Genomic DNA, 11,509 nt, shown 5'->3' on the forward strand with positions numbered 1-11,509 from the left:
TTAAATATTTTTATATCTGTATATTAATGAATGATAATTTATATTAGTACATGTATTTTAATATGTAAAATATTGGTTCAAAATTAAAAAAGAAAGAAAATACATTGCTATTTTAAACTAAGAAGTTGTTTTGTTTTTATTTAATTTTATTACATAGATAATTGGTGCAAGACTAATAAAATATATTTTAATAAAAGTTTAGTTTTTCATTCCTTTCATCACTTTGCTGCTGTGAAATGTAAATTTTTCCACTGTGAGACTAATAAAGGCATATCCAATCCAAACTGTAAGAAGTCATTTTAGTTTTATTTTTTGATTTATATATTATTGGTGCAAGATTAAAAATATATATATATTTTTTTAATTTTAGTTTAGTTTTTAAATTGTCGTTTAAGAAGTCATTTTGCCTTTCTTTCATTTTATTACATAGATAATTGGTGCAAGACTAATAAAGGTTTAGTTTTTAAACTGTAAGAAGTCATTTTAGTTTTTTTTTTAGAATTATAGATTTTTGGTGCAAGATTAAAAAAGAAAAAAGTTATTTTGGTTTATTTTATTGTATTTTTTTAGATTTATAGATTTTTGGTGAAAGATTAAAAAATAAAAATACATTTTATTTTTTAAACTGTAAGAAGTCATTTTGGTTGTATTTTTTTTAGACTCATAGATTTTTTAAAGAAAGATTAAAAAAGAGACAAAATATATTTGAATAGTTTTTAAACTATAAGAAGTCATTTTGGTTATATAATATTTTATTTTTCTAGAATTAAAGATTATTACTGCAAAATTATTAGTTTAGTTTTTAAACTGTAAGAAGTTGATTTGCTTTTATTTTATTATATTTTTGGTCTTTTTTTTCGATTTATATATTTTTAAAGAAAGATTAAAAAAGAGAAAAAATATATAATAATTTTAGTTTAGTTTTTAAACTGCAAGAAGTCATTTTGGTTATATATTATCTTATTTTTCTAGAATTATTGATTCTTTTTATTGATTATCTAGATTATTAGTGCAAAATTGAAAAAGAAAAAATAGATATTTTGATTTTAGTTTTGTTTCAGGTGTTGACCAGGATTCAAAATGCGTTTGCATACTTGGACCATGCAGCTACGGCATCGGATAAAATAAAGACTTAGGTAGACCCCCTAGGGTGTTTCAAAAACTATTTTGGATAAAACATAGAAGGGCAAGCGATTGGCGCATTACCAAATATTGGCCTAGTGAGCAAAGCTTGAAGATTTTTTTTATTTTTACTGTTGCGGCGAGCGAGATAAGAGTGGATTTCAGTTGTTTTTTTTTTTTTATAGTCCCTCAAAGTTTACCGGTGCCCTCAAACGCAAACTCTAAACCGATGCTCAGGAGACGAAAAAGGAAATTAAAACGACAAATCTTTTGGCCAGGGATAAACACGGCGCTGCCGGCGTGTCACTCACCTACTCGCTCATCTGTATTTGCGTTTGCCGGCTCCTGTTATTTGGATGCCGGCCGGCTTGACCGACGCGGCGCCGTGTATGTGGTTGCTGCGGCGCGTCACGCTTGGCTGCTTGCTGACATCCTCTGTCAGGCAAAAAGGAAAGAAAAGAGCTTTGGGTTTTTATTTTCTTTCCAAGCTGCATCCGGCGCACAATCAAAGGGACAATGTAGAGTAAGGCATTTTTTTTAAGCCGAAAAAAGCCACCATGTATAGTAAGGTGTTGTTAGTGTGGAAAAAAATGTCCAAGGATTTTTTTGCACAAAAAAACGACCGTGTATAGGAAGGTGTTTTTAGATTCAAAAAACGACCATGAATAGTAAGGCATTTTTAGGCAAAATAAGACCATGTATAGTAAGGAATTTTTAGCCCAAAAAAAAAAAACATGTATAGGAAAGGCGTTTTTAGGCGTAAAAAAGACAATGTAGTCTATAGTAAGGCATTTTTAGCTGACAAAAACTACCATGTATAGTAAGCCGTTTTTAGCTGAAAAAAACCACCATGTAAAATATATTTTGTTTTTTTAATCTATAATCTTAAAGAATAAAATAAAACCAGAACGATTTCTCACAATTTAAAAACCAGGGACTTTCTGAAATTGCCCAATTCGCAGCTCAATTTTTTGCAAATTTTGGACACTTTAAGTGTGTTTTGCATTTGAATAAAAATATCATACTGCGTGTTTTGGGTATTTTAGATGTTATAAAACGTTTTTCTGATGTCAGTTAGGAAACAAAAAAGTGACGTCGGTTGTCCTTTAACAGCAGCTTTTTTCTGTTTATTTTTGATCCATCTAGGCCGAACCGGAGGGTTTCTCCCATTTCCACCTGTACGTCTGCGCGGCTTTTCTGGTGAGATGGCGAAAAGAGATTCTGGAGGAGCGCGACTTTCAGGTAAGAAAGAAGACTTCTCAGACTCGCTCGGCCGATTATGCCGGGCGAGAAATCCACCGGGGCAGTAATTGCGGACTTGTTCACGCTCGGCGTCCCTCCCCATTAAGTGGAAGGCTGGAGTGCATTAGCGGGGTGGCGCTAGACAGCTGCCAGAAGGTGACTTTGCTCACCGGGAAACAGGAAGTCTTTAACCGCGCCGGCGAGGATTCGACATGCCGTTCGACGCTAACGTGCGCTTTTATTTTAACCGAAAGTAGCAAAAAAGATGGAAATTTCGCCAATTTAACCCTCAAAAGTCGATTTAATGCCTGCCGTGTGAGATTACGGCTATTATTATTGGCTATCTATTTGCTATCTATTAGCTAACTGGCCTGCTAGCTAGCTATCTGCCTGGCTATTAGTTATCTAGCTGGCTATCTATTGGCTATACATTAGCTAGCTAGCTTTCTATCTGTTTACTTCCGTGTTGAGTTGAAAGCTGGCGCGTGTGACTGCCGCTGCTCACCCACAGAAAAAAATGATCCTGTGACTGTCACGTGACCTTGAGAGTTTTGAAAGGCGCTTATAAAATAAATGTATTATTGTTATTAAATGTGAGATGTAACAGGTTGCAATATGTCAAGTAAACAATGTACAGAGGAAAAAGTGTGTCATTATGCTTTTTTGGGGGTGCCGCTTTTCGCTCGTTTCTGTTTCACAATCGAACTCGGAGTCAGACCCTTTTTTTAGGGTGCCGATAAAGCACTGGTCAGACCTCTGGCAATGTTTTTCCCCTTCCACGAGGGGGTAGCATTTGCCTTTTGTCCACGTTGGCGCTTTGTTACTGCTTTAGCTGTAAATGAAGAGGTGTGTATTGTATTTGGTACAGCTGCCCCCATTCCGAGCTCAGATAACTCCAGACCCATTTAAGTTAGGAATTAACTATTTTTTTCTGATGAAAGAACAGAGGTTAAGGTTTCTAAGGCCGAATTGAATATTTATGTCGTCCTAAAACTGAATATTCTGTGGTTCCTGCAATTTGAGTGACAATGACAACAACCCTGGCATTGGAGTGGACACATTTTTTGCACATTGTCTGGCAGTCAATGAGGTAAATAACTTGACCACCATGTGGTCAACAGCATTCACGAGTTATCGACGGGAGTAAACTGCATGCCTATAAAAAAAGAAAAAGATGTTCTCATATGTTCATCCCTCAATCCCCAATGCTGTATTTTCTCACCTGACCTTTTCCGCTGAACACATTGAGCCAAATGTCCTCGTTTCGCCTCAAATGAGCTCCCCGTTGCCCATTTGTTACCACCTTCGTGTCCGCTGTTCCCGCTTATTGCCCCCCACCCCAACCCAGGTGACACTTTTTAGCACATTTTATCCATCACTATACCAATAAGTGGGAAATACGGCGCAATCGCCCCCGCCTGAAATTACCAAAAACCTTTTGTGCCGTTTCTCTTTCTCAGCTTTAGTACTTTAATTCCCTGAGATTTCTGCCCCTGATCCCCCACCAAGTGTGAGAGGCTTCTTATCCCCCCCCCTCAACCCGCCCATGTCACATTTACTTTGCGGTTCCTAATTTCCAACCCGTTAACGAAACGCGCTGTCTTTACCGCCATATAAATCGATTCTCTGCAACTTCTTACACACGCTAGCGTTTGAGTGCATCTTAAAGCCGCCATCTTATTATCATCCAATTATACGGCCCTTTTAAAAACAAACCCCAGCGCCGTTCTCTGCGGGGAGTTATATAAAAAAATGACAACGAAGGATAATAAATATGATACAGGCGTACCTTTAAAAGAAGAAAAAAAAACAAGCGTTGTGACAACAAAAAAGCAAATATTTGAAACCGTTAAAAGGCTAAATGAATTTCCCGACCTGTCAAAAAAGCAGAGCAGCTAATTTGATGTTTCGCTAAAGTCGGCTGTCATGGAAAATGGAAAGTAAACAGGAAGGGGAGCATAAAGTATGTCGAGAGATGACATCAAATACTAATAATAATCATCATCATTTCAATCAGAACTTCCTTTTTCCAAAGTCAAAGTCAGCCTTATTGTCAAATATGCTAATATGCTAATATGCATGACATACAGCGCAGATGAAATTAAAAATTTCCTCTCAGACCCAGCGTGCAAGGCACTTACTTATAATGTGGCTAAAAAATACGAATAAGTGACAACAGACAATATATGTAATTTCTGAATGTAAAGTGAGGTAGTGTGGTCATGCAAAAACAAACAAAATAAGGTCTTGCAGAAAAAAATAGAGTTCAGGATGATAGGCTAGCGTGTACTCAGAATTCACTGAGTGTGGCAGTGGGAAGGGGAAGGGGGGGCAGGGAGTCGAGTCTCCTGACTGCCTGGTGGCAGAAACTATCCTTGGCGAGGCCATTTTGCAGCGCCGCCGTCCTACGCAAGAGCATGGAAGCGCTTAAGTGGCAGCTAATTGTTTTCAATGAAAAATGTCGAGCGGCGCGCGACGTTCCAAACGGCGAATGATTGATTCGCTTTAACGCTTTTCATTAACCGGCGGGAAGAAAATCGTTTCGAAATGATAATTTGCCAGCCGTTATCTTGCGTTGCGCGGCCAGTCATGCGTTAACCCTACCACACGTCCCTCATCCGCCGTCCATGTTTGTTGGGACCCGGTGAAGCCGCTAAATGAGAAGTGCTGGTAACTCCCCCCCCCGCCTCCCCGTGGCATTCGGGCTAATGGCTACCTAGCTCGCTATCTAGCTGGCTACCTAGCTTGCTATCTACAGCTACCTAGCTAGCTTTCTAGCTGGCTACCCAGCTAGCTATCTATTAGCTATCTAACTATCTAGCTAACCATCTCTTAGCTAGCTATCTTTCTATCTATTTGAGTTACTTCGGGGTTGAGTGAACGCTGGCGCGTTTTTAAAATTTTGGAAATCGCCATTTTAGAAAATGGTGGGGGGGGTCAAAGATCCGTTCGCTAGTGGCGAACTCTGCAGCATTCGGGCTAATGGCTACCTAGCTCACTATCTAGCTGGTTACCTAGCTTGCTATCTACAGCTACCTAGCTAGCTTTCTAGCTGGCTATTTTCTATTTGCTATCTATTAGCTATCTAACTAGCTAGCTAACTATCTCTTATTATTATTATTGGGTCTTTCTAGGTGGCATTTATTAGCGGTAATTAGCCGTTTTGTTTTTATTCCGAACTCTTCAAAATAAAAGTAGAGATGTACATCCAATGCCTGGCTACTTTTGACGAAACAGGAACTGTTTTGCGGGGAATTTAGTTTTTTTGCTGTCACGACAAATGGACAATTAAATGGCCAAAGTATCTCTTCCCAATGAGCCCTGAATTGCCTCATTAGCTATTGGAATGACACCTCCACTCGGGCTTTTATCTCCGCCTGCCTTTTTGTGACTTAGCCTAGCCGTTTTCACATTTGCAACCCCCCCTCCACTCGCTATCCCGCCCCTCATGCCACATGGCCGACTGTTTGCCGGAGGGCCCATTTAGTGTAATTATACGAGCTACAGAAAGCTAATGGCCCTGACAGAGCAGCGCCTCTGCCCATTACACCTCAGGATGCCACAAAACACCATTACCACCGGCGGCTACCTGCAGCGTGCGCATGCGGGTGACAGTCATGGTGTGTCACGGCGGCAGGAATCGCGTACGACGACGGCGAGATTCGAGTTGTGACATCAAAAGCAAGAGCAGTCGTCTCTTCGCTCCGACGAAGAGCCTTTGCGGCGACTCTGTTCCAATCTGTTTTATCCTCCGTATCAATAGCCATAAAGCACTTTCCAAGTCAAGGGGATGACGGGCTCATTGCCTTTTTTGTTGTACTTTCGACAGTCCTGGCGGATCAATACTTAGGGACCCAATCAATATCCATTCGTAACTCATTCACTGCCAGACATGTGCAAAAAAAGGGTCCACTCCAGTGCCAGGGTTTTTGTCATTGTCACTTGAATTGCAGGATTCACAATATATTGAGTTTTAGGACTACATAAACAGCGTTAGACTCAGGAAAAAAAGTTAATTCCTAAGTTATACGGGTCTGAAGTTATATGAGCTTGAAATGGGGGCGGCTGTCCAAAATAGAATGCAATCCATATTATATAGCGCTTTAGGTAACGTATGCCATTTTTAACCGGAAAAAAAAAAAACTGATGTATAGTATGTCCTTTTTAGCTTGAAAAAAAGATCATGCATATATAGTATGACATTTTTAGCCTTATAGAAAAACAACCGTGTATATAGTATGACGTTTTAGCCCTAAAAAATGACCATCTATAGTCTGTTTTAGCACGAAAAAAAAACAACCATGTATATAGTATGATGTTTTTAGCCTAAAAAAACGACCATATATAGTATGACGTTTTAGCCTTATAATATTACGCCATGATTGCTTTCAATACAAATGTGCGCTTCTCCCTCTTACCCCCACCCAAGGGCTTGATGATTCTACTGCAGAACCTTCCCACCATGCACTGGGGCAACGAAGAAGTCAGTGTACTGCTGGCTGAGGCTTACCGGTTGAAGTTTGCTTTCGCCGACGCCCCCAACCACTACAAGAGATGATGAAGGCACCGTCAACCCGCTCGTCCTCCACCCTGATGATTGTTCACTGGAAGGACCTCCTCACCCCAAAAGGACAAAGTTGCTTTCGCCGACGCCCCCGACCGACCTCAATGAGAGACGATGACGTCGACCTCTTCTGTGACGATTCTCTGCGGGAAAGACAATGTTGCCCATCAAGGTTTGATTACACGATACTCGCAACCACTTGAAGAGACTATGACGTCAGCCTGCTTGTCCTCGATTGGAAGGACTACATTTCCCGAAAGGACATTGGACAAAATGCGTGGATGCAGCACTGAACTGGGGACGTTTGCATTGTCCATGTGGGGAGATGGACTCAAGGACTTAAGGTTTGTTGACCTTTATTTTGTTTACAGAAGGTGGCGAACACTTGCACGCACACCATCAACTAATGCAGTATGTCCACACAGCGTTAGTTGTAGGCGTCCATATATATATATATATATATATATATATATATATATATATATATATATATATATATATATATAGCGCAGGTCCTGAAATGGAAAACAGGTATATGTACTTATGTGCAAAACAAGACATGTGAAATCATATAGTATGTATGAATGCAGTATTTGCATTCGTGGGTTTGTGCGCAATACCATGATTATGATTATCTTAAAAGCTTTAGACTCTTTTGTGTCTATTTATTGGCTCCCTTCTAAAAAAAGAGGTGTTAACAAAAAAAACAGGATGCGCAGTAAGGTGTTTTTAGCTGGAAAAAAACAACCATGTATATAGTAAGGTGTTTTTAGCCTTAAAAAAACGACCATGTATAGTGAGTTGTTTTTAGACCAAAAAAATGACCATGTATAGTAAGGCGTTTTTAGCTCTAAAAAAGACCATGTAGAGTAAGGCGTTTATAGCTCTTAAAAGACCATGTATAGTAAGGCGATTTTATGCGCAAAAAAGACCATGTATAGTAAGGCGTTTTTAGGTGAAAAAAAGACCATGTATAGTAAGGCGTTTTTAGCTCTAAAAAGACCATGTATAGTAAGGCGTTTTTAGGCGTAAAAAAGGCCATGTATAGTAAGGCGTTTTTATGTGAAAAAAGACCATGTATAGTAAGGCGTTTTTAGCGTAAAAAAGACCATGTATAGTAAGGCGATTTTATGCGAAAAAAAAGACCATGTATAGAAAGGCCTTTTAGGCGTAAAAAAGACCATGTATAGTAAGGGTTTTTAGCTCTAAAAAAGACCATGTATAGTAAGGCGTTTTTATGCGTAAAAAAGACCATGTATAGTAAGGCGTTTTTAGGTGAAAAAAGATCATGTATAGTAAGGCGTTTTTGGGCGTAAAAAACACCACTTATAGTAAGGTGTTTTTAAGCGTAAAAAAGACCATGTATAGTAAGGCGTTTTTAGGTGAAAAAAGATCATGTATAGTAAGCCGTTTTTGGGTGTAAAAAAGACCATGTATAGTAAGGCGATTTTAGAGTAAGGCGTTTTTAGCTCTAAAAAGACCATGTATAGTAAGGCCTTTTTAGGCGTAAAAAAGACCATTATAGTAAGGCGTTTTTAGCCGTAAAAAAGACCATGTATAGTAAGGGGTTTTTAGCTCTAAAAAAGACCATGTATAGTAAGGCCTTTTTATGTGTAAAAAAGACCATGTATAGTAAGGCCTTTTTATGTGTAAAAAAGACCATGTATAGTAAGGCCTTTATAGACGTGAAAAAGACCATGTATAGTAAGGCCTTTTTAGGTGTAAAAAAGATCATGTATAGTAAGCCGTTTTTGGGTGTAAAAAAGACCATGTATAGTAAGGCGATTTTAGAGTAAGGCGTTTTTAGCTCTAAAAAGACCATGTATAGTAAGGCGTTTTTAGCTCTATAAAAGACCATGTATAGTAAGCCGTTTTTAGCCATAAAAAAGACCATGTATAGTAAGGGGTTTTTAGGCGTAAAAAAGACCATGTATAGTAAGGCGTTTTTAGGCGTGAAAAAGACCATGTATAGTAAGGGGTTTTTAGGGATAAAAAAGACCATGTATAGTAAGGCGATTTTATGCGCAAAAAAGACCATGTATAGTAAGGCGTTTTTAGCCATAAAAAAGACCATAGCCGTAAAAAAGACCATTATAGTAAGGCGTTTTTAGAAAAAGACCATGTATAGTAAGGCCTTTTTAGGCGTAAAAAAGACCATGTATAGTAAGGCCTTTATAGTAACGTGCGCAAAAAAGACCATGTATAGTAAGGCGTTTTTAGGCGTAAAAAAGACCTCTATAGTAAAACGTGAAAAAGACCATGTATAGTAAGGCCTTTTTAGGTGTAAAAAAGACCATGTATAGTAAGGCGTTTTTATGCACAAAAAAGACCATTTATAGTAAGGCGTTTTTAGCTCTAAAAAGACCATGTATAGTAAGGCGATTTTATGCGAAAAAAACACCATGTATAGTAAGGCCTTTTTAGGCGTAAAAAAGACCATGTATAGTAAGGCGTTTTTAGGCGTGAAAAAGACCATGTATAGTAAGGCCTTTTTATGTGTAAAAAAGACCATGTATAGTAAGGCCTTTTTAGGTGTAAAAAAGACCATGTATAGTAAGGCCTTTATAGACGTGAAAAAGACCATGTATAGTAAGGCGTTTTTAGCTCTATAAAAGACCATGTATAGTAAGCCGTTTTTAGCCATAAAAAAGACCATGTATAGTAAGGGGTTTTTAGGCGTAAAAAAGACCATGTATAGTAAGGGGTTTTTAGGGATAAAAAAGACCATGTATAGTAAGGCGATTTTATGCGCAAAAAAGACCATGTATAGTAAGGCGTTTTTAGCCATAAAAAAGACCATGTATAGTAAGGTGTTTTAGCCGAAAAAAGACCATGTATGGTAAGGCGTTTTTAGGCTAAAAAAAGACCATGTATAGTAAGGCGTTTTTAGGCGAAAAAAAGACCATGTATAGTAAGGCGTTTTTAGGCGTAAAAATGACCATGTATAGTTAGGCGTGAAAAAGACCATGTATAGTAAGGCGATTTTATGTGTAAAAAAGACCATGTATAGTAAGGCGATTTTATGTGTAAAAAAGACCATGTATAGTAAGGCCTTTTTAGGCGTGAAAAAGACCATGTATAGTAAGGCGATTTTATGTGTAAAAAAGACCATGTATAGTAAGGCCTTTATAGACGTGAAAAAGACCATGTATAGTAAGGCGTTTTTAGCTCTATAAAAGACCATGTATAGTAAGGCGTTTTTAGGTGAAAAAAAGACCATGTATAGTAAGGCGTTTTTATGCACAAAAAAGACCATGTATAGTAAGGCGTTTTTAGCTCTAAAAAGACCATGTATAGTAAGGCGATTTTATGCGAAAAAAACACCATGTATAGAAAGGCCTTTTAGGCGTAAAAAAGACCATGTATAGTAAGGGTTTTTAGCTCTAAAAAAGACCATGTATAGTAAGGGGTTTTTAGGCGTAAAAAAGACCATGTATAGTAAGGCGTTTTTAGCTCTAAAAAGTCCATGTATAGTAAGGCGATTTTATGCGCAAAAAAGACCATGTATATTAAGGCGTTTTTAGGCGTAAAAAAGACCATGTATAGTAAGGCGTTTTTAGGCGTAAAAATGACCATGTATAGTCAGGCCTTTTTAAGCGTAAAAAAGACCACTTATAGTAAGGCCTTTTTAGCTCTATAAAAGACCATGTATAGTAAAGCGATTTTATGTGTAAAAAAGACCATGTATAGTAAGGCCTTTATAGACGTGAAAAAGACCACTTATAGTAAGGCCTTTTTAGCTCTATAAAAGACCATGTATAGTAAAGCGATTTTATGTGTAAAAAAGACCATGTATAGTCAGGCCTTTATAGACGTGAAAAAGACCATGTATAGTAAGGCGTTTTTAGCTCTATAAAAGACCATGTATAGTAAGGCGTTTTTAGGTGAAAAAAAGACCATGTATAGTAAGGCGTTTTTATGCACAAAAAAGACCATGTATAGTAAGGTGATTTTATGCGAAAAAAACACCATGTATAGAAAGGCCTTTTAGGCGTAAAAAAGACCATGTATAGTAAGGGTTTTTAGCTCTAAAAAAGACCATGTATAGTAAGGGGTTTTTAGCTCTAAAAAGACCATGTATAGTAAGGCCTTTTTAGGCGTAAAAAAGACCATGTATAGTAAGGCGTTTTTAGCTCTAAAAAGACCATGTATAGTAAGGCCTTTTTAGGCGTAAAAAAGACCATGTATAGTAAGGCGTTTTTAGCCGTAAAAAAGACCATGTATAGTAAGGCGTTTTTAGCTCTAAAAAGACCATGTATAGTAAGGCGTTTTTAGCCGTAAAAAAGACCATGTATAGTAAGGCGTTTTTAGCTCTAAAAAAGACCATGTATAGTAAGGCGTTTTTAGCCGTAAAAAAGACCATGTATAGTAAGGGGTTTTTAGGCGTAAAAAAGACCATGTATAGTAAGGCGATTTTATGTGTAAAAAAGACCATGTATAGTAAGGCCTTTTTAGGTGTAAAAAAGACCATGTATAGTAAGGCCTTTTTAGGCGTAAAAAAGTCCATGTATAGTAAGGCGATTTTACGCGCAAAAAAGACCATGTATATTAAGGCGTTTTTAGGCGTAAAAAAGACCATGT

The 11,509-nt window shown here is 37.8% G+C and overlaps 1 protein-coding gene across 4 annotated transcripts in view; it reads left to right on the top strand.

The window, feature by feature from the left end:
- Positions 1 to 7,352, top strand: part of tbc1d22a (TBC1 domain family, member 22a) — a 60,715-nt gene extending 53,363 nt beyond the window's left edge. For 2 of the 4 annotated variants that reach the window (XM_088989262.1, XM_088989264.1), the window contains 2 exons: positions 2,269 to 2,364; positions 6,794 to 7,351. In XM_088989262.1, the coding sequence (XP_088845388.1) occupies positions 2,269 to 2,364; positions 6,794 to 6,922 (225 nt within the window). In that variant the 3' untranslated portion in view covers positions 6,923 to 7,351. Of the gene's footprint in view, positions 1 to 2,268; positions 2,365 to 6,793 lie in introns of all 4 variants that reach the window. The other 2 variants (XM_088989263.1, XM_088989265.1) reach the window with 2 other exon arrangements.
- Positions 7,353 to 11,509: the final 4,157 nt, after the last annotated feature.

Source organism: Hippocampus bargibanti, linkage group LG22, assembly GCF_051943395.1.
Source record: "Hippocampus bargibanti isolate YZ-2025 linkage group LG22, ASM5194339v1, whole genome shotgun sequence".
In the NCBI taxonomy this organism is placed as follows: Eukaryota; Metazoa; Chordata; class Actinopteri; order Syngnathiformes; family Syngnathidae; genus Hippocampus; species Hippocampus bargibanti.